Source organism: Callospermophilus lateralis, chromosome 4 (genome assembly GCF_048772815.1).
Source record: "Callospermophilus lateralis isolate mCalLat2 chromosome 4, mCalLat2.hap1, whole genome shotgun sequence".
In the NCBI taxonomy this organism is placed as follows: domain Eukaryota; kingdom Metazoa; phylum Chordata; class Mammalia; order Rodentia; family Sciuridae; genus Callospermophilus; species Callospermophilus lateralis.
Genome location: NC_135308.1, coordinates 95025677 through 95052064, shown reverse-complemented (window position 1 = coordinate 95052064; position 26388 = coordinate 95025677). Strand labels below are relative to the sequence as shown.

The window sequence follows — 26388 nt, the reverse complement described above, 5'->3', positions numbered from 1 at the left end:
AAAATTTTCCAACAGAGAGTAACTCAACATTAACTTTGGGGAGTATTTTCTAGCAACAGGAAGGAAAAAAGACCTATCTTCATCCTCTTCCTCTCCCTGGTGTCTTGGATAGTGCCTGCAAACTGTAGACATCAAATATTCAGTGTGGTTGAAGTTGATGTGATCTTCTTCAGAACAAGATTTAGGTAGGTTTCAGTGAGTTTCTGAAGGGAGTGGTTACATGAAGAGAACAGATTTCCTCCTAAGTTTTGCTTTTTCCTATTTAGATTATGCCATAGTAATAGAAAACCTCAGGGTCAGAGATTTAACAGAAAGGGGGCTATTTTTCACTTAGCTAAAAACCACTCTTAGTTATAGGAGACCCTTCAAATCAATTATCCTGTATGTGGCAATTTAATGATGCTGTTTTGATCTTGTTTCTCCAGAATATCAACACAAAGTCTCTTCCACTTTCACTTAGAAGGAAGAGATAGCTTTGGGTGGGAAGGTCTTACAACAGTAATTAAATGTTTTGGGTGGGAAGGTCTTACAACAGTAATTAAATGTTTTGAATGATATATCACTTCTGTTATATCCTATAAGTACTAGCAGCATTAACTGCTGTGGCACAAGGAAATGGAATCCATCCCATGTCCTTGAAGCAGAGAATGAGAATAGGGGATCTCTACTGTACTATTTCAAATGGTTTACAAAGAAATTCATAACAGTGTAATCAACTTCTTTTAAGAGGAGGGAGAAATCATAAAAGATAAATCAATAAACTATTTATTTAATCATAAATGTAACGAACAGATCTAAGTCACTGATTATAAAGGAAATTTCTGTGATTTGAATATATTCTTAAGCCTAACTAAAGTTAACTTTAAAATCAACATGAATTTATTTAAAATAACTTTTAAATACCATGTATTTAATATCTTAAAGTATCTATCTTTTCTTAGTAAGTTTTAGCTGAAAATAGAATTTAAATACTAGAACTGTGATGATGGCAGGCCTTATGGAAAGCTGAATCAAATGTTTTGTTCTGAGGCAAATCTTCATTCTGTCACTATACAGTATTCAATTATTGGGAGTTTGCTTAAAAGCAGTTTTTCCTTCCTTTGACCATATACATTTTTTCTTGTGGAATTCTTTAAAAAATACTATAATGTAGTGATACCTTAAATTCATGATAGGCCAAAATTTAAAGAATCACCCAGTGTAGTTTCTGGTCATCCAAAAATACACATGGATTGAGCTGATTTCCTGAGGGTTCTTTACCATAGCTTTTCTCCTGGACTTTTTCAACACTGGATCCTGGATGGGTTCTTAAACCTGACACATAAAGCTGACACAAAGAATTTATAACTAACTTGTTAACATAATTTACCATATTTAGTTTCCTCTTCAGTTATAGAGGTGTGATTAAACTCACTGGGTTAGCCATTGGAATTCGCTAGAGATCCTTGCACAAGAAGCAAACATTGTGTGAACTTATAAAAAATAGAAGCCAAGCTTAATTTTAACCTTTGTGTAAAACAGTCTTTAATCATATAATTAATCCTGTTTGGATGTCATGTAGGATAGTTTGAAATACCATCTGCTGTGGAAAGCTCAAATGCAGTACTTTTGGGATGTGCTGGACTAGGTAAAGTCTACAATTCCCCTCCAGACCTAGGATTTGATGTGTAGACAGAACGTGCAATTTTGCAATCTGCTGAGCCAGAAGAGGATTTAATATTACATTCAGAACTGTACTCAAATTGTCAAAAAATATTCAATAAAATAACATAGCAAATCAGACTCAGTTAAACTAGCTGGCAAAGGTAGCATGACAAAATTGAGAAATAAAGCATATGGGACATGGTGCTATTTACATGTTTTCAGGGCTTACACCCTGGGTGGCTTGCTATTTACAAGAGAGCCAGTTTCTACCCTCCCCCTATGCTTTAGATTTGATACAAGGCCAAATCCTCAATCTGACTTCATTTGACTGTGGTCTAGTTCAGATTAGTTTTTGTCACCACTCTTCACAACAGACAGGAATTCAGACTGGAGAAGGAGGAAAAGGAGGAAGAGGAAAAGATTAAGGGATTAAGTCCATTGAAGGTAAACATACCTGTGATCAGCTGCCTGAGATAATGACAACAGTGAAACACAGAAGGGTGCAGGAGAGCCAGTGCTCACAAGACAACAATTTTTTAGATAACAACTGAAGGAAAGAACATCTGAGAATTCTCAAAATATTTGCTGCCACCAGATGGAAAAAATAAAAGGTCATGCAATAAACCACTATTATTATGCACCCTCTCTGAAAATATTTAACAATTCTAAGCTTCTTACTTAGAAGTTAATGGGACATCTGGCTGAAAGAGGACAGACTGTAAATGTTCAAGTAAACTGGTTTAACAGAAAAGAAAACTGTCGACCAGAACCACTGAAGCAATATTAAAAAAAAGCATTTAAAAAGTCAAAAAAGTAGCATTTTATACGTACTGAAAATATTACAAAAATGAGAATGACAAATTTAAAAGTAAAGATGATGTAAACAGCAATTTTTTTCTTCATGAATACAGAATACAAACTTTTAACTATGGGCCTAACACCACTGTAATTGTTCTTCATGTATTAACATTCAAACAACTGTAGGAAGTAAATTCTAGTGTCTTCTTTGTAAATTGAGGAAACTGAGGTAATGGGGAGTTTATTTATTAAGCTGATAGATGGCAGACTTGAACCCAGGGAGTCTGGCAGAAACTGTAATAAATTATGGAAGAAAAGAACACAAATCTCTTGTTTTGCAATGGGATCAGTACTCATTAATGTATTTCCAAATTTCTTAATATGTAATGTGACTTCTGATGATATCACTAATGGGCTGTATTAATATGAATTAATTAAGTAAAATCTAAAGAAACAAGCTCTCTCTCTCTTTTTTTTTTAAGCATAGTGTTATTTTTCATGGTTTGGAACAGAGTGAAATTATTGTATTCAGTCCTTCTTGTTTTCCTTTCTAAAAACATAAGGCCATACTGTTCAATGTGTCATCAAGTTATTGATTTTGTACTGATGTTTTCCCTTAGGAAATGATTAGAGACTGGGAGATTAGAATTCTGGAAGACTCTTTTTCTTTTTGGTACCCGGGATTGAACTCAGGGGTACTCAACTACCACTGAGCCACATCCCCAGCCCTTTTTAAATTTTATTTAGAGACAGGGTCTCACTAAGTTGCCTAGGGCCTAGCCATTGCTGAGGCTGGCTTTGAACTTGCAATCCTCCTGCTTCAGCCTCCCATGCTGCTGGGATTACAGGCATGCGCCACCGCGCCCAGCTGGAAGACTCTTTATTGTTACATTCTATTAGTTAATGTAGTAGTAACTGGTTTCTTGACTTTACGGTCTTGCCAGTCCTTCTTTTCATTTAGGTAATGTTAATTTCAAGTCACTGAATTCAAGCAGTATTGATTTGCTTAAGCTTCACAACATAAATCTTTTCCCACCAGGTAAACAATATTAATTAAATGGAGTTTGACTTATAAAAGGAATGATTTTCCCACAATGTTGCCCTGTCAGCATAAACCCTGACACTCCATAAACCAGGGACTTAGTATAGACTTTAGTGAAATCCACTCGGCATAATCTGGTTGCCAAGAGACTGTGCTTGTGCTGAGAAAGATTACTGGTATCCTTTAGTGGGAGACAGTATTATAAAAGTAAATCCAAACAGAATGTTTTACAGGAAATCACCTGGTACTGCTTCTCTCCAGGCAAGGAAACAGGTGAATGTGGCTGGTGAAAGGCAACATTTGTCATCTGAAAAGCATGGTTTTAGCATTAGGCAGACTTGGGTTGGAAATCAGACTCATACCTTACCAGCACTGATCACTGGTAACTTAACTTCTAAGCCTTAGCTTTCTCTTCTTTAAAAAAGGAGATACTTACCTCATTGAACTGTTAAAAGCATTAACTAGTTGTAATATCTACAGCAAAATACATGACATAATAGAACCTCTATTTCTATTATTTTAATGAAAAGTTACTTCTCAAAAAGTTAAATTATTAGAGAGTAAATTAATTTCGAAGACTCCTACACATTATTTTCTAATCACCCAAAATGCACTTTGCAAGTTCAAATCCTTATGTGGGGTTATTCAATTTCTGCTTCATTTAAAAAGCTAAGATCATTATGATTCTCCAGGATACTCCGAAAAGCAAATCAAGGCTGAATTCGTAGTATTTCTTCAAACTTGAAGAGATCAGTTTTTTTTATGATCAGAGAAATCCTTTCTTGCTAGTACTGAACTAGAAATGTTCATAGCCCCAAGAGCCAAACACAAGAAGAGTCTTTTCAATATGGTGTTTTATTCTTACACATGATGAGATTAAGTGATGTGTCAGCAGCAAGGGTTTTTCACCCTTCCACTGGTGAGGTGCCTTTCCTTGAATTCCTCACCTGCTCTTGAACTCGTGACATGCCTATTTTCTAAACTAATCTTAACAGGGTAGAAAAAGAAATTTCAGAATTTTAAAGATTACAGAAAATCACCTGGTTACTGCTTTTCTCCAGGCAAGGAATCTTTAGACTGGCATTCTCCAATATAGTTGCCACTAGTACTATGTGAGTATATGGTAGTAATGGCCACTTTCCAAGTGTTCAATAGCTAAGGGCTATCAAGTTGGACTTGCCATTATCTCAGAAGTAATCTATTAAGAAACATGACAAATGATTGACAGTGAAATGTGCAACTATAAATTTTCTTTCTCATTGAGCATCCTAACAGGCAGGATTTCCTTATTCTTTAAGAAGTAAGCAAAAATACTTAACAGTACAAAATGCAAATGTAAGATTGAATATTGATTCATATCTTTAGCCCACCCCTTGTTTTTACTTCCTTAAATTATATCAGAAGAGTAAAATGGCTTCAACTCTGGTTCCATATTCTACAGGTGATAGTATCAAATTTACGCCAGAGAGAAACACGAAATGGCCACCTGACAGTGACCACAGTTTGTGGAGGCTTTGTTTCCCAAGGGTTAGCTGATATACTCCATCTCTCAAGTATTTCTATTAGTCAGCTAAATATATAAAAATTAAAATAGCTATGCAAAAAAGGACAGGCTAGAATTGCTACCTAAGTCAGGGGATTTTAGTGAATGAAATAGCTCTTTTCTATCCTGCTTTTCCTATTTGAGATCTCTTGGATTTTGTAACTTCCCTTACAATCCCACCTCCATTTCATTTACACTTTATATATTGGCCTTCTCCCTTTATCAACCCAGATGTATTTTTACTGTCTGCAGACTTGTTAGTATCCTTACCTCAGTGACATAAACCAATGGCTTGAATCTATTCCTACTATGTGGTCTATGTTCCTAGAATCCAAAAGGAAATAATGAATGATTTAACAGAAAGATGTAAGTTAAATGAATACATTTGGATTTTAGAAGATCATTAGCTTTTATGTGGAAAATTATCTGGGGGCAACTATGGAAGAAAGTTCTGAAGTGGCTATTTCCAAAGTCTAGGCAAGAGATCATAAAGACTTGTGAGGGAGGTAATGGTGAGAATGAATGGAAAGGGTAAGGAGGAGTCAGGATACATTTTGGACTAAAGCTGACAGAACTGAGTTTGAAGTAGGGAGTGGAGGAGGGAAGGTAAACAGGGAGGGATAATTTTGCTGTTCACTGAGATGAATATTTATTAAAAAAGACAGATGAGAAAAGATATTCGGTGACAGAGGTGGAGTGGGGATGAAGAGTACTGGTTTTGATAACTTCAGTACCACATCTAAGAGGAAATATTAAGTAGGCAGCTAAACATAGAATTCTGGACTTAAGTAAAAAGAACTGGGCTAGAGATACATATCCATCTTTAGCATATGGATAGTATTTAAAGCCATGGAGCCAGTTGAGATCACATGAATAGGGAAAATAAAAAATTAATGAGGGTAGCAGTCTTGTTACATTTGAGGCTTTAGAGTCTACACAACAGTGCATTATGGGTTGTAAACAACTTTTAGGTTCTTTGTGAGCTAATTATTATGTATAATTGAAAATACACATCTACAATTCTAAAGAAAACACACTTCTGAACACAAGTACCATGCATGTGGGGAACTGACATCATAACAAAAGGTTTATATTAGAATCACTGTGGCACTTTGAAAAAATTTCATTCATTTAAAAGTGAACAAATCCTAACTCATCAATGACTGTGGCTGTTTATTTATATCGATTGCTGAGAATCACACAAACCAGAGTTTTCTAAAACTTCAGACTTTGTTTCTACCAGTTTACCTAATTTTCTGTAACTGCTAGTTACATGCCAGTTTTAATTTGATAAAGAATGTAAAAATCTTTCCTGTTTTATGATAGAAGAGGAAATTATAAGAAAAATAAAATGTTGTTGTTGCTTCTTTATAGTTACCTGAAAGCATTATTTGTTTGCGTATAAAATCGTAACTATGAAGTTTAAAGTCCAAATTATTAAGACAGTACTATATATTTATTAATTAAATCACTGTTTAAAATTTATATAGAGTTTAAATTAAACATTTAGATTTTTGGCAATGATGGAAAACAGGCAAAAGACTGAAAAACATAACCAGAAAAATACATCTCTTAAAATGTAGTGCTGTCCACAATGGTGTCTTGTGGTTGATAGCAGTTTCAGGAAAGAGTACCTCAACAAAAGGGGTAAAATCTCAAATTCATTACATACATATCTCGCCACAAGGAATTTTCTATAATCTGTTTCAGTATCTGAGCTGTGTTGAAGTCAGCAATTTGTACATTCTGTGGCTTCATTTTTTTTTTCCTTTGTAAGTCAGCTTCCAGACTTCCGAGAACTGAATGTTTGCCAGAACTGAGTCAAATTTTCCTATCTTTTGAATGAGTTTGTCCCTTGATGAGATGGGTCTAAAAAAACTATCAGACAGTCTTGGTTTTCATTATCATCAGGACTCTCACATAATTTGCTCTGGATAGTCCCTGTTTGAGTCAGTTTTCCATCTCTATGACAAAATACCTGACATAAACAATCTAGTAGGAGGAAAAATTTATTTGGGTCATGGTTTCAGTATGTGGTTGCTTTTTTCTTGGGCTTGTGGTGAGGCAGAACATTATGGCGGGGAGCACCTGGTGGAGCAAAGTTGTTTACTCATGGTGTCCAGGAAGCAAAGAGTGAGAGAGGAAGGGGCTGGAGTCCCAATACCTCATTAAAGGGCACACCACCTCCAATGACCTAACTTCCTTATCCCAAGCCATACCTCCTAAAGGCTCCACCATATTCCAGTTGTACCCTCAGATGCAGACCAAGGCTTCAACTCATGAGCCTTGGTTGGGGGCTGGGGATATTTGCAATCCAAACCAGAACATTCCCTGATCTACCATCTCTTTTCAACCACAACTCCTACTATTATAGGGTCTTCTGCATTTCCTACTCTTGAATAAAACCCTATGCATTCAACCCCTATTTCAAAGTTTTTTGCTCTATCCTTGCTATAATTGAAACCAATGAGTCTAATACTGCTGAATAGCTCTCTCAATGGGAGGCTGTTTCTTACTTATAACCAGGCACTTCTAAGCAGCATAAGAAATGATTTCACATGTAATTTCTCATATGTTCATCCCTACTTACATTCATAGAGGCTCTTATAAATTTGAGTAGCTCATTTCTATTATTACTATTTTGTCATTCCAGTAGTATTTGAAAATGCAAAGTTGATTTTGGAGTTTTCAGAAAATTTGATGATTTATAGAAGGCTAGCTATAGTTTTATGAGGGTTGTTTACATTTAGAATAGGACTTTCATTTAGAAATATAGCAATTTTAACTAAATCTTTTGTGTTAGTCGGAATCTATCAGTTGTATATTAGGTAATTAATTACACTGCAGGTACAGTAATTCTTTTATCAATTGATTCAATTGTTGATAAACTCCATTATATACTAAGTCCTTATTACAGGTAGGCACTGTGAAATGCCTTCAGGATACAACAAACAAAATGTATGTAGGTTCTCTCTTCAGGAAGAAGAAAACATAAACAAGAACATGAATTATTAATTATAAAAATCAACACAATATATTATTTAATCATGTCAGCACTCCATAGGAAAAGTTCAGTATGTAATGTTGGTGGGTGGGTAATTTAAGGGGAGGTCAGCTTGTTGGAAATGGATGCTTTAGGGGAAATAAAACAGAAAACCAGATGAAAGCCAAGAAAATTTTACCAGCTCCTTTCCTTCTATTTATATATGCCAATAACTGATGACCAAAACTTCATTATGGGGAGGGAGTGTGTGAAAAATATGTATATTTTTAAAATAAACATAGTTTTAGTTTTGTCTAGCCTAAAAAAGAAGTCTGGTAGTCACAGCTGTGGGCTCTTACATACTGCTTCTATCCATTTGCGAAGATGCTAGTGAGGATGCCTAGGTGTAAGAGCCTCCACTGTGGATTCAGAGCACACTGCCTTTCTGCTTCTTGTTAGTTGAGTCTTAGGAGACACAGTAGAGCTGTTTACTGGTATGTAAACAGAACACTAAAGGGTATGTGCCTTGATCCAAGTCTCCTTCTCTAGGAGTTTATAAATGTTATCCAGGTTTTTACATATGTTTTTTCTTAAAACAGAATTTATTATGCAAAGCCTATCTATTTTCCAGTAGATAATGCTTTTGTTTTTATTGTTGTTTAAAACACAGATTGCATGTCTAATTCCATTCAGTTTAACTGTCAAGTTAAAATAAAAAGACGCTATAATTACAGATACCTGACTCAGTTCAGAATAACACCAATCATGGGGACAATGTTCTGCTTTTGATTTCAAAGCAATCACTGAGTGAGCTGCCTTTGATTTGGAACATGAGTCAGCATTTAGCAAAGCTAAATTAAACCACTACTGCAGATTTTGAGTGACAGAAAAACTTTAAATAGGGCACTGCTTGTCCTTAGTTTTGGGTATCTGTGATTTACTTGGCTTTATTAGACAAAAGAGGCATTGGTTCAGTTATATTTTTAACATTCCTTAAAATAAATCAAAGAGTGTTCCCATTTGGATGTGGATTAGTATGATGGAGGAAATGAAGAACTAACAAGTGCTGAGTATCCAGGGATTATGTGCTGGGCTCTGTGCTGGATTGTGTTCGTTAATGTTTTTTTGGTTGCACATAACAGAAACTGGATCTTGGGTAGCTTAAGGGAAAAAGTGTTATGAGCATAGTGGAAGAATATTTGGATATCTCCTGGCATCCAAGATTCAGGAAAAGCAGGGGAGAGGGGATCTCTTATCTCAGAACTGGGGGTTCCTATTTGTCTCTCTAGTATAAAGTATTTGAAGTGATTTTTCATGGGATCTCTAGTTCAAGTCAGATTTGTACCTGTGGATCAATCAAGGTTAGAGAATGACATAGGTTAGCTATTGGTCCATGGGCAACCACACCTGCATTTCATGGATAGGTATCAGAGAAGGGGAGATTATTGTGAAATGGTGGACATACCAGCAAGGTCTACTATACTGGGCACTCACCAGCTAATTTGCACAGAAAATTTATAAAAATCACTATTTCTACATCACAAATTAGAAAACTAAGTCTCAAGTTGGTTAGGCAACTTGTTTGTTTAAGGTTTTGAAATTAGAATGTGGCAGAGCTAAAATACCAAATGTCTATAAGGAAGGTTTTTCCTTCTTGGAACATTGACCGTGTGATAAGGCTATTTGGTTAGACAGTTTAAAATATTTTCTCATAGAGATGCTATTAGGACCTACAGGATACTGGAAAGAGTACACCTACATATTGAAAGCCCTCTGTTGAATCCTAATTACATTCTGTCAGGATGAGCAGAAAGAAACTCAATCTACTCCACTAATAAATGTGTATACATCATTTCCTTCACAGAGCTGTAGAGAAAACATGGGGAAATGCTTGCAGATTCTCATTTTGGTGGTAAGAAAGAACTTTTCTATTAATGAAAATGAGGATTGTTCAACTATTTAAGCAAAATATGACAATGGTCATAGTCTGAAAGTCATTTCATCATTCAAAATTACTTCACCCTTCAACTCCCAGCATTTTAGAACAGTGCCTTATTCACCTAGACATAAAGGTAGAAAATGCTACGTAAAAAGGGTTGAGGAAATCCTATATCAAGCAAAGAAAGTTTTAGATACAAAAAATTTAACTATTTCTCTTTTAGACTTGACAGGGAGGTGGGTTCCACATTTCAGGGAAGAACACTTAACATTTCGTAGCACAATGCTTGATCCTCAAATTTTCCTAGTGATTACCACTCTAAGATGAGCTAAGTCCTTTTGATAACCACAACAAAAACAGAATATGATTCTTAATGTGGAAATCTGTAACTTGAACATCACTGAAACAGATTATTAGCTAATTCAGTTTGGAAGAATTCATGCACATAATTCATCAGAATTCTATACCCAGATTACACCAGTTATTTTTAAGGACGTCTTTGTGAAAAAAATCACTGTAATCCAAAACAGTGTATTACTGTACATGGTGAGTATTCGGCAAATATTCATAGATTGATAGGTCATAATTTAATTTGACCTAACAATTTTCAACAGCAAAGTTAAAACCCCAAATGGAAACTAAACAAAACAATACTTTGCCGTGGTCAGAGATAAAGGAGAGGAATAGACTACTATGTTGTCTTGACATTTTCAATATCTTTGGATCTTAGACTCTCTTGATCTTAGCTTCAGTGATCTTCTATGCTTTATACTAAGTCATACCTGACTAGCTTGTAAAACTGTCCTATCATTTAATTTCATGCTAAAGAGAGTCAAGAGGTTTTAAATAATGAACTATATCACTGTGTTACCTGCTGGCTCCTAAATTAATAACTCTCTTGCTTTTTTTTTTACTATATTGAATTCAAGTCAATGTCCTACTTTATTTAATTTTTATTTGAATTATAAGAGAAAACTGAATATTAATTGTTAAGACTCTCAGTAACGATCATAAATATTTAAAGGAGAATATTTACAAAACATCATCATACTTGGATACAGAAGTTTGAGAAAGAAAATGTTCTAAAAAGAATTAAGAAAGAATTGAGGAAAAAAGAATTAAACAAGAAAAAAATAACCAGTAAGTTTTGGAGCTCCTTTTATTACACTGAGAAATCCCATAAAAGTACTAAGCTTATGAAAGTAGAAGCATTTCAGAAAGTAAGACAAAATGTTTGCATCCATACATTTTATTGACATTTTAGTTTTGATGTTAAAATGCTTGTGATTTTGCACTGAAGCACACTGTTCATGAATTAACATTCCAAAGTAATGAGAAAAGATATATATCATATATTACACATCCTACGTTTGAACCTGAATTCCTGTAAGTGGCTGAGTTATGTTCTCTATCTAGAGAGTGAGTTCATGATTCAATTCATAGGATAAATGACCTCATTGATTTACACTGCCTTTAAAAAAGAGCAGAAATGGGAAATAAGCAAATATCACACATACTCCTTGAGTTTAAGTGGGATATCAGATCAAAGTGGAATTAATATCATTATCCTTAGGGTTTTTATTTCTATTTTGTTATTCAGTAGACCAATCAAAGTATATAGATCCAACTTCAGAAAAGAGGTTTAGTAATATCAGAATAATTCTCTATCATATCCAGCATTTCATCCAAATTACATAGGTAAATAGTTGATGAAATTTATGTTATTTCTATCCTTGAAATCAAATAAATCCATGATTACATTCTAGCATCTTATCAAAAATTATCATGAAGCAATCATAAAGATATTTATTTCTTTTGCCAAAGGCAGTTTAACAGGCCACCAGAGGATATGAAATTTACTTAACTGCCTTTTGATAATGTGGCACTTTTCAATGGCTTTTGGGTCATATTATACTCTGTTGCTGTTACTACTACAAATAAAATAATAAATGTAAGGGAGAAAATAAGAGAAAATAAATTAAATTCCCTGGTAGTTCTAAATATTGTTTTGCCTTATCCTTGAACTGGAAATCATTTCTCCAAGGCTTGGAAAAAAAATAAAATAAACCAAAAGCATCTTTATAATTCATGGCATGTATTTTAGAGGTCTAATGATTTATGCAATACCAGTGTGGGTTAGCTTGTCATGTTCTTTATTCAATGTCAACTGGTTCCGTAGCTATTAAAGCACTTAACTGTTTCTGTGCACAGGAGAGGAACAGCTCCAAACTGGACAGGCTTCTTTGGCGGATGACTTGGTCAAGCTGTTGATTTTTTTTAAGAGAAAGAAGAGAGAAAACGACTTAGTGAAAGGATAAAGAATATTATATCACTGAAACCCACTAGAAAAGCTGTTTTAGATGAGATGATTTAAGAAACCAAACAGTACTTTAAACTGAGTGACAGTGGAGTTACTGCCATATGACCTAAGATGAGATGATGATCATTATAATTTTAGAATTATTTAGTATTTAGTTACTGTAGAAATATCATAAATTTATATGAAAGTGCCATGATTTTATTCTATTTTAATGATGAGTAATTATTCCATTGTGTATATATATCACATTTTCTTTATCTATTCATTACTGAAGGGTTCTAGGTTGGTTCCACAATTTAGCTATTATGAATTGTGCTGCTATAAACTTTGATGTGGCTGCATCACTGCAGTATGCTGTTTTTAAGTCCTTTGGTAATAAACCAAGGAGTAGATAGGGCAAAGGGGATGGAGAAGAAGGGAGGAGGTATGGGGGTAGAAAAGATGGTGAAATGAGGCAGACATTATTACTCTAAGTACATGTATGAAAACACAAATGGTGTGACTTTACTTTGTATACAACCAGGGACATAAAAAATTGTTCTCTATTTGTGTAACATGAACTGAATTCTGCTGTCATATATAACAAATTAGAATTAAAAGAGAAAAAGAAATATCTTATATTTTCTCAGACTGACTTTAGAAAATAAAAAATACTAAAACATACTGCTTATTAATAAATGTATAGACCAAACATCCACAAAGAGTATATAAATATCATAGATCATATAATGAAAGAAATGTATAGTACAGAAAAGCAGCATAACCACATCGTGCATAGGATTAAGTAGAATAAATCACAAGTAAGGAGATAATATCCTAAAATTAGAGTAAGTTTTTAGGAAGATATACTTTGAAATAATTTTTGGTAATAGTTGAAATCCATTTGACCTAGTTCTCCTATTTCAGCAGATATTTTTAAATTAGGATTATTTCAGTATACACATAGCAAATTAATGCCATGAACAAAATAAGAGACCTAGTAAGCAAAATTATTTCAGTTATATATAAGAAGAACTTTCTTACATATAAGAGCTTTCTTATGTATAAGAAAGAACTTTCTGGATGAAAAAGATTACTTAATACAGAAAGAAAAGTTTCCAATTCTTATGCCCTAAACAATTTGCCTATGGTATAAAAATAAAAACAAATGGTGATAATGCATTGCCTACCAATTACAAAACAATGGAAAAATTAAAAAGAAAGCCAAATAAATTCTATTTCACAATATATACCTGTCATATTTATAATGAAAATTGACATCTTCTTCCTGCAAGCCTCTTTCCAAAAAAAAATGAAAAAAAGAGACAAATTCCAACAAGAGCTTTCTATTAAATTATACTTTGATAGTCCACTGATATTCAGAACAACTGATAAACTGGATGATTAAAATTTTGAAGTATTCTAAGAGTTAGTGAAAAAAAGAGTGCAAATTAGCAAAATCTCAAGAAATAGAACCGAACTCTTAACACTCCAATTCTAGTATTCTGAGACTTTACTATATGTAGAGAAATAGCATTTTGGCTTATCCTTGTTCCTCCTTGTCCCTTTCTCCTTTCTCTATCAGATGATACCTTCAGACAAACATATTTCTTCTGCTTACCAGAATCTATTGTAACAAGAGACTCTAACAATTTAAATCCCAAAGAGCCCAGATCTTGTGTATCTTGCTAACTACTTATCCCTATCATCTAGAAGAGGGACTGGCACATGTTAGACACTTAAAGCAATGTACTAGGATATTACAGAGGCACTTTAAAATTTTTTTTTTTTAGTTGTAGTTGGACACAATATCTTTATTTTATTTATTTATTTTTATGTGGTGCCGAGGATCAAACCCAGGGCCCTGCATATGCTAGGCAAGTGTTCTACCGCTGATCCACAACCCCAGCCCTGACAGATGCACTTTTAATGCAATGACCAGAGCATGTTCAACATAACTTCAAGGACATGTAGGAGATTAGAAGGGATTTTTAAAAAGTGATTTTAATATACATACAATAGATTGAAAGTTAAATACGTGAAGCTTTTAAATTATTCAATACTTGGTCAAAATTCAAACAGTACAGAAGAGTATCCCACTACTCAGTTCCAGTCCATTTCCCAGTGACTTCTGTCTACTTATGGATCCTTTCAAGCATTTAAAGTAGGCTTTAAATTTTTTTTGAAATATTGTAAAAAATATTGTAATTGTTATGTGAAATAGGAGGGTTCGTATCATTACATTATTTCACTGCCATTACTGGAAGGTTTTCCCCCATTTCCTTTAAAATAATGACTTATTTGATAATATCCCACAATTTATTGTTGAGTCACTCATTGTTATATAAATTTATTCTAGTTTTTTTTTTTTTAAGCAATAAGGAAATTTACAACCTGAATGCAAGCTGTTTAAGTATTTCTCCTGGACAGATTTCAATATGTGGAATTCCTATGGCATAAAAGTTGTATACCGTAAATTGTAATAGATATTATACTGTTTTGCAGGGTGAGTATATCAAGATATCAGTCCCAAGTGTATCAAGATATAACTCCTAGTCTTATAGTGTATAAAAGTGCCAGTTTTCCCCATTTCATTCTTATTGAATATTAGCATTTTTACAATTTAACATATATAATTGATATTTAAAAGTGTAAAAAACTTATACTATTTTTTCATAAAGCACATGCATGCATGCACACACATACACACAAATAAAGCTCAGAAGTATATCATTTTGAGGTACATACATTGGCAAGAAAACATTTCTTTTTAAGGCAAGGAAACAAGAGAATCAAAACTGAAGAGAGTTGTATTTGGAGAGTGCAGTCAGGCAGGGTGAGATTTTAAGATTAGTGATAGCTTCATGGGTGTTTGTTTTATTATGCTCAATAAAAGTACATATATCATTTGTGCTTGTTTTAATAATTCAAAAGCTTCCGGAAATCCCACAAAATAATCAGGAGTTTCACTAAAAACAAATCTGACTTCATCTCATAGAACTTATGGGTATTAGATAAAAGAGAAACAAATCCTCTTTTTGAGGACATAGAGCAAAAATTCAGTGTCTAACTAGTATTCAATTTGTGATTCTTGAATAAATAATATAGATTTATGAATTCAGAATTCTAGAATTTAAAATACCAAGGATATACATATAATAAGAAAAATGTAATAGATTTCTAATACATGCCAATTTCTTCTTTCCTTCTGCTTGTGTTAAAAGTCACATTGGAATTACTAAGTATATAATGATGTACATGCTAGTTTTGGTTTCAGGGAACTGCCAAGGTTCATTTCAGATCTTTCCCCAACACCTTCCCAGAACTCTCTTGAAGTTAAAAATCCATTAAATAAATAGGACCAAGGAGCAATAAGGTGACACTGACACTCTGTTTGGGGGAAGCTAGAAATTGGACCACCATGCTTCCAATTTAGTCTGTTCTTCCTGGCCTGGTGAGATCACCACTGTGAGAGGGGATACTTTCTATTTTATAAGGAATTCTCCTCTCAAAAACAAGTCTTTCAAATTGATGTGTTTGGTTAATTTCTGAATTTCAAAACTTTCTGTTGATAAGGCATGACCTTATTATCCTTTATTAATGAAAGAAGAATTTCAGCAAGATATGTTTTTTGCTCTTTAAACAATGGGACTCAGTTGTTATTTGTGGGTTTTTATTTCGAAGTAAAACAAAGACTTGTATTCTGTGACATATAAGTATAACAAATATTATATCCATAGTGGTGATGGGTAAATATTTTTAGATGCGGGTTTGTAATTTCTTCATAACAGTTGTTATGGTTTAGATTTTAAACTCCCCTGTCCCCTCAAAAGCACGTGAGTTCCAAGGCTTGGCCCAGCACAGCAGTGCATGGAGAGGAGGCCTTTGGTTCTCCAGGGCACTGACCTTATTAATGGATAATCCATTTATGGATTCATGATGCAATGTTTGAGGGAGGGGCTTTGTTATAACAGGAAGCTTTCTTTTTGTTTCCAGATTGCCCTGAGGTTAGCTCTGTGCTCCACCACTGCTTCCTGCTATGATGTGCTGTCTAACCACAGTCCCAAAATGATCGGGCCAAATGACCCTGAACCCCTGAAACTGAGCCAAAATAAATCTTTCCTTTTTTAAAGTTGTTTATCTCAGGTATTCCGTCACTGCAATGGAAGGCACAATAGTATAGCTCTAACTGCTCTGTTTTTGCTCTAATTTTTTGTGCTTCAGTTTCTATTCAGCTCTTATAGATTCCTGAGAAAAACTTGGGAGCTCTGAGATCTCTGAAATAGATAACTATATTTTACCAAAAAAGTTATAAAATATTTCCCTGTATTACCTCTGGTTTTCTAACTTTCTGCTGAAACCCATTTAGAAGTTCAGTACTTCCTATTCAAAGTTAATTTTAATAAACTTAAGAGTGGGGTAAAGAACATATGACTGGCCAATAATTCCATGTACCTATCTATTAGTGTTTCATACCATAGTAAGAGAAAAATAAGAAGCATTTATTGACCTTAGTTTTTATTTCCTTGCCATTAAAATGCAGTATGACTTTAAACCAGTGTTTGAAGTCAATTACATGCAAAATCAATTACAGAAAAATTTGGCTTATTTGAATGTGACTGTTTATTAAGAACCTGGTTCATATACTAAAACACCTAATACATTGTTTTTGAAAAACAAAATATTGAAAAACAAAATACATATTCATACATAACATATTTAGTACTAACTGTGCTTTAAGTATCTTTTAGGCCTCTTCCAACAAAATATACCAAGAAATGTGAAAATATTAGTAGACTACCTTTAACATTATTATACTTCCAACCAATATGACTGCATATTTTAAATTTGGGTTTAAGAAATGATTTAATTTTTCAAAATGCTAGAAAGATATCTGGCAAATCACTGATGGAAAGTGACTCACACACAAATATTATCAGTTAAGTAACATGTTTTATGGACTCAGTTTTAACACTGATTAAGAAGCTCTTTCATGGGTATTAAAGAAAGGTCAGATATGATGATTTGGGACTGAAAGTACAGAGGCAAATTTTTCAGTTAACATCATATTGGGTAAAAAGGGTTATTTACCTTCTAATGACAGTCTCTCACTTATTACAAAACTGCCTTTTTAATGCTGTTATTTGAAAATGAATGTCTCTTTCTGTAATGTTATTATATATTCCTCTTGCTTATCATACTCACCTGCCATTTTATTTACATACTTTGAAGTTGAGCCAATCAATTATTAAACAGGACAATGAGTTGATCAATAAAAAAGGCTGCCCACTATTTGTGCATTACCACTATAAAGCCTGGGTAAAAATGTCGACAATACTCTTCCGGTACTTAAGAGATTTACGATCTTTTTGGAGAGACACACATGTAACAGTTAAAGACCAATTATGCACTAATATGTGTAGTAAAGACTGAATCCAGTGGAAGATGAGATACAGAGGATGTTATAGTGAAGAGTGTAGCAGGGTCTTGGAGGGTAAAAAACATTCCCTAACATTCCCTTAAGACAAAGAAAAATATGTGGAAAAAATTTCAGAAAAGGCAAATTAATGAAATGAAAGATACGGAACATTTAGAGACACTGAAGTGTAGTAAAGAGAGTGGAAAAAACCTAATTACATAATTCTTTCAGTTATACCCATTTGTTTGCTACAATGTGCCAGGCAATGTTTATACATTAGAGATATAGTAGTGAATGATAGGCCATTATACATCTGCCTTCATAGAATTTTCTGGTCTTATCATATATTTAGGATGAAGAGACAAATTAACACTCTCTAGGTGGAGGTCAATGGTATTTAAAAATGATAAAGGAGAGATGTAATGGGTAGGCGGATTAGAGAAGACTATTGGAGGAGGTGTGTACAGATTTGAAGAAAATGAAGGAAGAAGGGAGACATGCAAGAAACGTAAGGGAAGAATTTCAAGGCAGTTAAAACTGCAAGAGAAAAGTCTAAAAGTTGTTCAGACTATTTGGATAGAAGATTAAGCAGAAATCACATGTGGGTATGTATATAAGGCATATTTTGGAAAATACCCTATGAATCAATTTCTTTTGAGAACTTCTCTAGACGCCAAACTACAAATAAAAGGAGAAGAAAAGTTTTCCCTTTAATAATAAGTAATCATGGAATTTTGTGAGATTTTGAGACTTCTTGGTCTAATATCTATGTTACAGTTATAGAAAATGGATTCTTTATTTAAGGACCAATTTTACATTCTTAACATAATCTCCTCTACTTCTTTAAAAATTTTACTTCTTTAAAATATATTTAAAGGTATTATTTATTTATTTTTGATACTTGGGATTGAACCCAGGAGCACTCTACCACTGAGCTACATCCCTAGCCCTTTTTAAATTATTTATTTATTTATTTATTTTGAGACACGGTCTCACTAAGTTGCCAAGGCTGGCAGGGCTGGCAAGGGTGATAGCTATGCACCACCTAACCTGGTTACTTAAAGGTATTTGACTGAGTTTAATCTCTGCTTAAGAATTCTACTATGTACTGAGGAGATTCTATGGGCTCACCCAGTCTTTGACAGTGGATAGATAAGAGACTCATCGTGGAGTATCAAGAATCAGGACCATGTCCAGAAAGATGCTGAAAACTGCTCCAAATGAGATGATATGACCACTTTTAACTTGATATAGCCACGAAGAAAACAGACTATGGATTTATTTTAAAGCTTAATATGCACACACAATTATAATGGCCTAGCTTACTTTATAAAGTCATCATATATGGTCTCATAAACCTGAAGATCAAGTTTTTCTCATGAGTAACAATTATTTTTATTGTGATATTTCATCACTTTTGTGTTCAGTACCATCTATCCTTCCCTTTCTCTTGAACCCTTGAATTCTGTTTCTTATCATTAGAGTTTAAAAAAATTCAGATTTATCTGTAACATTACTGGTTACATTAATGGAGATTCTCTAGTACCTATTTTACTATTGGTATACTCATCAAAAAAATCCTTCTCTTTTAAAATACTCTTTTCTTTATATTTTCAGATAATTAAATTTGATATGAGAGGACTATGTTGTATGTAAAGCTGAAGATTAGACATGAAATTCCCTCCCTGGGAATATAGCTATGCTATTACTGTAAGTCATGCTGAAAAACTTTGAGTCATCTTCAGGATGATACTGTTATATAAAATAAATGTTTCACATAACTTAGACTCTAAAAAAGATTCAGTATAGTCTTGGTAGTTTTTTTGAACTAAGGCAGTGCCAGTTGCTTCAGACTTGAACTTCAGAAAATTTAGGCTTACCCTCTCTTCTAGAACGTCCACAGGCCATCATCCACGCTCTATGAAGATTTTCAACTTAGTTCACACCTCCTAATCTCTTTGAGAATACTTTTGAATGTAAAAGTATAAAAGTATATTTTGCATCTATTTAGATAGTTCAAAAATGTCAACATATGAAGAAGGGGTGTAACTTTCCAGTGTTCACAAGATGAATTACAGATGCTCTTTTAGAGCAAATGAAAAACTGGTATAAAGATTCTTAAACCCCATTGGCCACAACAAAAAAACTGTTTTTTTTTTTTTTTTGGTTTTGTTTTGTTTTAAGATGTCTTAGGGTAAGTAAATTCTCTGCTTTTGAATCATCTAAAGTAAGTTCTACATATTTGGGCTATTCTGCCTTTTGATCCCAAACTATCCTAGAATCCACTAGGAAACAGGATACTCAAATACTCATTTTTTTCTTTACTAAATCATACAGACACAATAAACGAATATGTATTCCAGACTGTAATGTGTGGGCGCACCACCTTGGAACACATTCTTATTTGATCTTGCAAGTTAAACAGCAGCAGTTGGCCAGAGAAGGATGAACTGTGGCGAATGAAGACAGCAGGCATTAAACTACACTTTCCTATGTGAAGTTTAGTGAATTTGAAAAGAGAAGGTTTCTTATTACAACTGTTTTACTTCTTTTTTCTTTTGGGTGGGGTTACTAGGGATTGAACCCAGGGATGCTTAGCCACTGAACCACATCCCCAGCCCTTTTCATATTTTATTAGAGACAGAGTCTCTAATAAAAGTTGCTTAGGACTTCACTAAATTGCTGAGGCTGGTTTTGAACTCGTGATCCTCCTGCCTCAGCCTCCCAAGCCACTGGGATCACAGGCATACACCACTGCACCCAGCTTGTTTTACTTCTCATTCTGACAACTTCCAAAGAGGATCTAAAAATGTGCAAAACAACTAAAAAAATAAATACTGTAGATTTAGGAGAACTTTGGGAAAAAGTATACATGAATGAAGTTGCACAACAGTTGTACCAAAATCCTAACTCAGTCTATACTTACCTATTAATAAATAAGTTTTGTGTTCTACCTTCTAGAGGTCAATGACAGGTAAAGAATTTATTTCAAAATTTATTTATATTGTTATAAATAAATCTTGCTCCAAACAAAATTCTTGTTGTATTTTTATCAACTCAACTTTTATTCTAGCAATCCCACTGTGCTAACATAGAGAACAGTATCTGCCAATCACTACTTCCCCTTTTGTTTTGACCTTTAGCCTTTTAAACTTAAACTTATTTTGAAGTAGAAGAATTACATGACCTCTTTGATTCTTGACTCCTCATATTAACTTTAAATCTCCCATTACTGATACTTTGCCATATATGTTTCAATCTACAAAAACAAGCCAAGGGTTGCCCACAAGTTTTATTCTTGAGCTCTTTGTACACATGTATTGAAAATGATTTTATAGTGCCTAGGGAATAGTAATCCTGTAATGCTAGATTAAGTCTGATCTTTTCTTGTTTTTCAAATAGCTTTAATACTTCTTGATTGGTAGTGCTTACCACCTGTTATGCACAGGTAAAACCTCTTTATGTGTTATATCAGTTATCTACTGCTGTGTAACAAATCACCTAAGTTTAATGTCTTAATAGAAACAATAATATTTATCATTTCAGTTTCTGTAATTCAGGAAATTGAAAAGTGAATATGGCTTACCAAAGTGCCTCTGGCTCACGTTATCTGGTGAGACTGCAATCAAGTTGTAGGCTGGGGCTCTAATTAATCTCAAAGTTCAACTGGGGAGGGATTTGCTTCCAAGCCCAATCAGTAACTGTTGCCAGGCCTCAAAATATTAACTTCCAATTAAGCCCAAGAGAGCTGCCTAATGATATGGAAGTTGCCTAATGTTATGGAAGCTGGCTTCTTCCTAAGCAAGCAATCCAATACAAAATAAGAAAGCAAGGGTACACCCAGAAAGTGAGAGAGCACCCAAGACAGAAGTCACAATCTCCAATTCCAGAGCAAGGCATCTCTGGGAAACACCTACTATGTATTATCACATTTTTTCCCCTCTCAATTACCGTATGAATGAGGCCATTGAGGCTTAGAGAGGTTATGACTTGCCCAAGTGGCAGGGCTACGGCTTAAATCCAGGTGTGTATGACACTAAAACCTATTCTCTAAAGCAAAAGCATTCACAGCCTTCTTAGATAAGAACTTCAGTTATGTCTGTAGGCCTTGGCACAATATCTGTTTTGATATAAATAGGTAGAAATTTCTTCCATTGTATTACACTAGTGCAAAAACTTGTCAAGGTGCCAAAAGCCCTATAGATACAATAATTAAACCATGTAATTATCTTCTCTTCATAAACAGTAGATTCAATAGAAGATTTCTTTGTATGAACATACAAATGGCTCTGAATACATTTAAAGAAAACCAGCACATTAAATACATCATAAAAGAAATCACTGCCTTAAAGAATCTGTAAACCTCATGTGGCTAAATATAAAAACATTATAATACTTCCCCAAAGGTTCATAATGAAAGAAAGGCAAAACATTCATAACAGGCTATGTGCAGTACTAATCGCATTTTTTGGTATGGTACTTTGTAGGCTTGGGCAATCTTTGCTTGCTTACCTTCACATTTCCACTACTAGTAAAACTGATAAGTATTCAAGTACAACCTGCTCCACATCTGGGATGCATACATGATCCCAATTAAGAATTCTAATTCCTTTGTATTTAAAATGGAGCTAATGGAACAAAGTACTATTCAATCAAATGGAAGGTAATTGTGAATAGACTCCCCTCCCCTCCCTTTTTAAATGAACAGGGTGCCCTTTCTCATCATTCAGGATTTTATGGTGAGTATTTGATCATTGATGCCTTAAGAAAACAAAACCATCTATCGAATATTTTAAAACAGATTTATCCTGCTGAGGAGAACAAGTGGGAAAATACCCTCCATATCAGTCCTCTTAAAATCCTTGCTGCCTCCCAGCTGGATCTAGGAATGTAATGAAATCCTAACATTCCTCCTTCTGGTACACAAGTAAAGGAGGGCTGTTTTCATTTAAGAAAGCTAATGCTGGATGCTACTACCTAAAACTGCCAATGGCATTTCAGGTAGCAGATGTTGAGTAATAATTAACACTAAAATCAAGAATCACGGCAAAGCTTGGTATTTGCCTCTCTAATATGCATTCTTTTTCTTCCTAACCAACAAGGTTCCAGATTCATTTTAAGAACAATGTGCACATCATTCTCAAGTCTCCCTTGCAAGGAGTAGCCAAAGAAATCTGAGGAGTCAGTGCATGGGATCTCCAGGATAGCACCTTACAAGCATGATAGACAATTATGCCTTTTCTTATTTTGTTCTATGCATTTTTTCCTCCCTCCACTTTCACAAATGTGAAAGTTTGATGGGACTCCAGGAGCCACTCTAATTACATAAGTTAATATTAAGGATAGAAAAAGAACCAAGACAGAAGGATCCTGAATTCTTTGTTACTTCCTTTAGCTTCTATGCTAGCTCTGAACTGCTTGCTTCTGAGTTTGCTTATGTCATTGTTATTTATACTTTCTTTTACAAGAAACAAATGTAAAAGTCAAGGGATAAAGGTAACAACTTTACATTGTACATATCTACTGTTACAACAGAAACAAAAATTTGGTTTTGAGATTATTATTTCAAGATTTTGTGAACAAACACAAAATGCTAAGTAAGATTGAAATTCCATAAGAGCTAGAAATTGTAATTTAAGGGATAAAATAAAACTGATAGAATATAATCTCCTATAAAAGTTTAAGAGTCTATAACTGGTAAAAAGTAAATATAAAATAATTATAATAGAGTTATTATGGTGATTGCTTGAACATAAATGTATGAGAAAAAATTATGTATCTCTTGCATTGGCAATTACTTCTTTTTTTTTTTTCCTTTTCTTTTTTCTGCTACAGAGCCTTTGAGCTACAGGCTACAGAGTGAAATATACTTACGATGTTGAAAAATATAAAGTGGAGATAGATTTAAAAGTATAGCAATAAAATATTGCCTAAACAAACAAGTTTAACTGATGGTGTCTGGAAAGAAATTTAAGGATCATGATCAAATTTAAATTATGAATATCATGGAAAAAATACAAATTTTGTCCCAGGAAACTCCAAGCTGTTTCAGCAGAACAGTTATGATAAGCAGACAGAAGCTTATAGCACATATATGTTTATGCTGAATCTTTATAAATTTCACCCTCATTTTTGATGCTTGTTTTCAATTCATCATGATTTTTAATAGTATATATATTTTGATTTGCTGTGAATCTCTCTGGAACAAAGAGGTATTTAGATTAATAATTAACAGAATATGTAGAACCAAAGACATTCTGGTCAAACAATTCAAACAGGAAAACCATCCCAATCATTAACAGCAGTATTAGCAGCAAATTCTGAAAGTGAACTTGTTATATCCCAGGCAATGTTCTAAACACCTCCTATGTGCTAACTTATTTAGTTATCACAATAATCCTATAAAATGGGTAGTATTTTCATCTTCACTCTATTGATGAACAAACTATGGCCCACAGAGGTCAATTTGAGGCTTGCCTAGTTAAGAACAGCAGTAGGAAGACGAGGCTTCAGAATGATTTTTAAATCCTGTTCATAGGAAAACAAAATCACAAGCGCTCAATTTAGGAACTGAACCATTTGAAGTGATCATTAACTAGTGGGATGAAGTTCTAGAAAGTAAGTAAGTTTATACCTCTAATAAATAGTGAAGTGTGGTTTTAAAAATTAATCCTAAACTGCTCTTAATCATATATTAAACTTCTGTAAAATGAAAAGTATTTCTGTGTCATACTCCAGGTAAAGCTAAAAGTCTTTTCCAAAACTGGGACAATGCAGTAATGTTAACAAATGAAGTCTATGAAATATTAATGATCTTTCTGTTCTTTTCTTTTAAAATCTGTGGGTTATTACAATATAGAGCTAGTGGCATTTTAGGCAGAAATTTTATAAGTCCACACCTCGCAGGCATTTGTAAGGCTGAAAGAAGCTATTATACATGACTTTTTTTTTTTTTATTGTTGGTTGTTCAAAACATTACATAGTTCTTGATATATCATATTTCACACTTTGATTCAAGTGGGTTATGAACTCCCATTTTTACCCCGTATACAAATTGCAGAATCACATCAGTTACACTTCCATTGATTTATATATTGCCATACTAGGGTCTGTTGTATTCTACTGCCTTTCCTATCCTTTACTATCCCCCTCCCCTCCCCTCCCCTCCCCTCCCCTCCCCTCTTCTCTCTCTACCCCCTCTACTGCAGTTCATATCTCCCCCTTGTATTATTTTTCCCTTTCCCCTCGCTACCTCTTGTATGTAATTTTGTATAACCCTGAGGGTCTCCTTCCATTTCCATGCAATTTCCCTTCTCCCTCCCTTTCCCTCCCACCTCTCGTCCCTGTTTAATGTTAATTATACATGACTTTTGTTACTACTTAGTTATTCTCTTTCCTTGTCAACTAATGTATTAAACTATCATATTTGTTTTTTTACATCTCAAATAAACAAATGTTTTAAAATAGAATTTTCACAGAAATGGGCCTTTGCCATTATTTATATACTAAGATGGTATCTCAATTGGTAATATGTCCCATTTCCCATTTTTATTTTCTAGGTGAGAAAGATTCAGAAGAAACACTGGCAAACATTACTTAAAATTTTTATGTAACCAATCTTAATTTCAAATGCATTGGAGTTAGGAGTTAAAATTTATAAGGAAGAGGGTGAGAATAATTTTCTTTAAAAAAATCACCTGTAAGTGCACACTACAATTGGAATGACGCTGAAATAACATAAATTAGCCATATCATCCCAAGAGATTTGCTTTTTTTCCAGTGTACAGTATAGTTATTGAGGACTCAGCAAATCAAGGCAATACAGCAATTGCATTAAAACTTTTTCTTCTTCTGTGTTTTAATGTAAACAAATGACATCATGCAAGGGAATGGAAGGATCAAGTAATCTAAATGGTGTGTGGTGAAGCTGATGCAGACTGTTATCACACAGAGATTCCATGGGTATGAATTATACAAATGACTGTTGTTTCATTTACTACACAGGTATCACTGTGCTTGGAAGAATAAAGATTAGTTTTGTTGATGTATTTCCAGATTTCTCTAAGGAGATTTAAGCTTTTAGATAATATAGAGGGAGCCATACTGAACAGAACTGTATACATTAAAATCTGTTAAATGTAAGCATGCCAAACTGCAAATCTAATCATATTCTCTGAATATGTCTGACCTAGTTTTTTATGAAAATCTACCTATATGAAGCTATATGAAGATATCATTTAACCCTTCTTTATTTTCTCAAGAAAACCACAAACTATAAAGTATATTTATATTTATGGTCAGCATATATATATACACAAGCTTGTCTGTGTTATTCAGGTAAAAAAGAAGCAGGGGAAAGAAGGGTTAATGTGTGGAAGGGAAGATGACTCTGTGAGTGTCAGCCTCAGAGACCTCTGTAGTATTCTTCTTCAAATGCAGCATTAAAACTAGGATTACCAGAACTATGTCCATTCACAGATTACACTGAAAAGCACCAATCAGGTATTCATTTTTAAAGGAGTCTGGAACCACAGTTAAGAAAAACATGTTTGAGGCTTGCCTAGTTAAGAACAGCAGTAGGAAGATGAGGCCTCAGAATGATTTTTAAATCCTGTTCATAGGAAAACAAAATCACAAGCGCTCAATTTGATTGAGGAAGTGAACCATTTGAAGTGATCATCAAATAGTGGGATGAAGTTCCAGAAAGTAAAAAAAGTTGAA

At 33.9% G+C, this 26388-nt stretch overlaps 1 protein-coding gene across 7 annotated transcripts in view; it reads right to left on the bottom strand.

Moving 5' to 3' along the window:
* Positions 1–11180: 11180 nt before the first annotated feature.
* Positions 11181–26388, bottom strand: part of Ccdc91 (coiled-coil domain containing 91) — a 321339-nt gene continuing 306131 nt past the window's right edge. For all 7 annotated transcript variants that reach the window (XM_076852739.1, XM_076852740.1, XM_076852737.1 and 4 more), the window contains one exon: positions 11181–12213. In XM_076852739.1, coding sequence (XP_076708854.1) covers positions 12103–12213 — 111 coding nt within the window. In that variant the 3' untranslated portion in view covers positions 11181–12102. The remainder of the gene's footprint in view (positions 12214–26388) is intronic.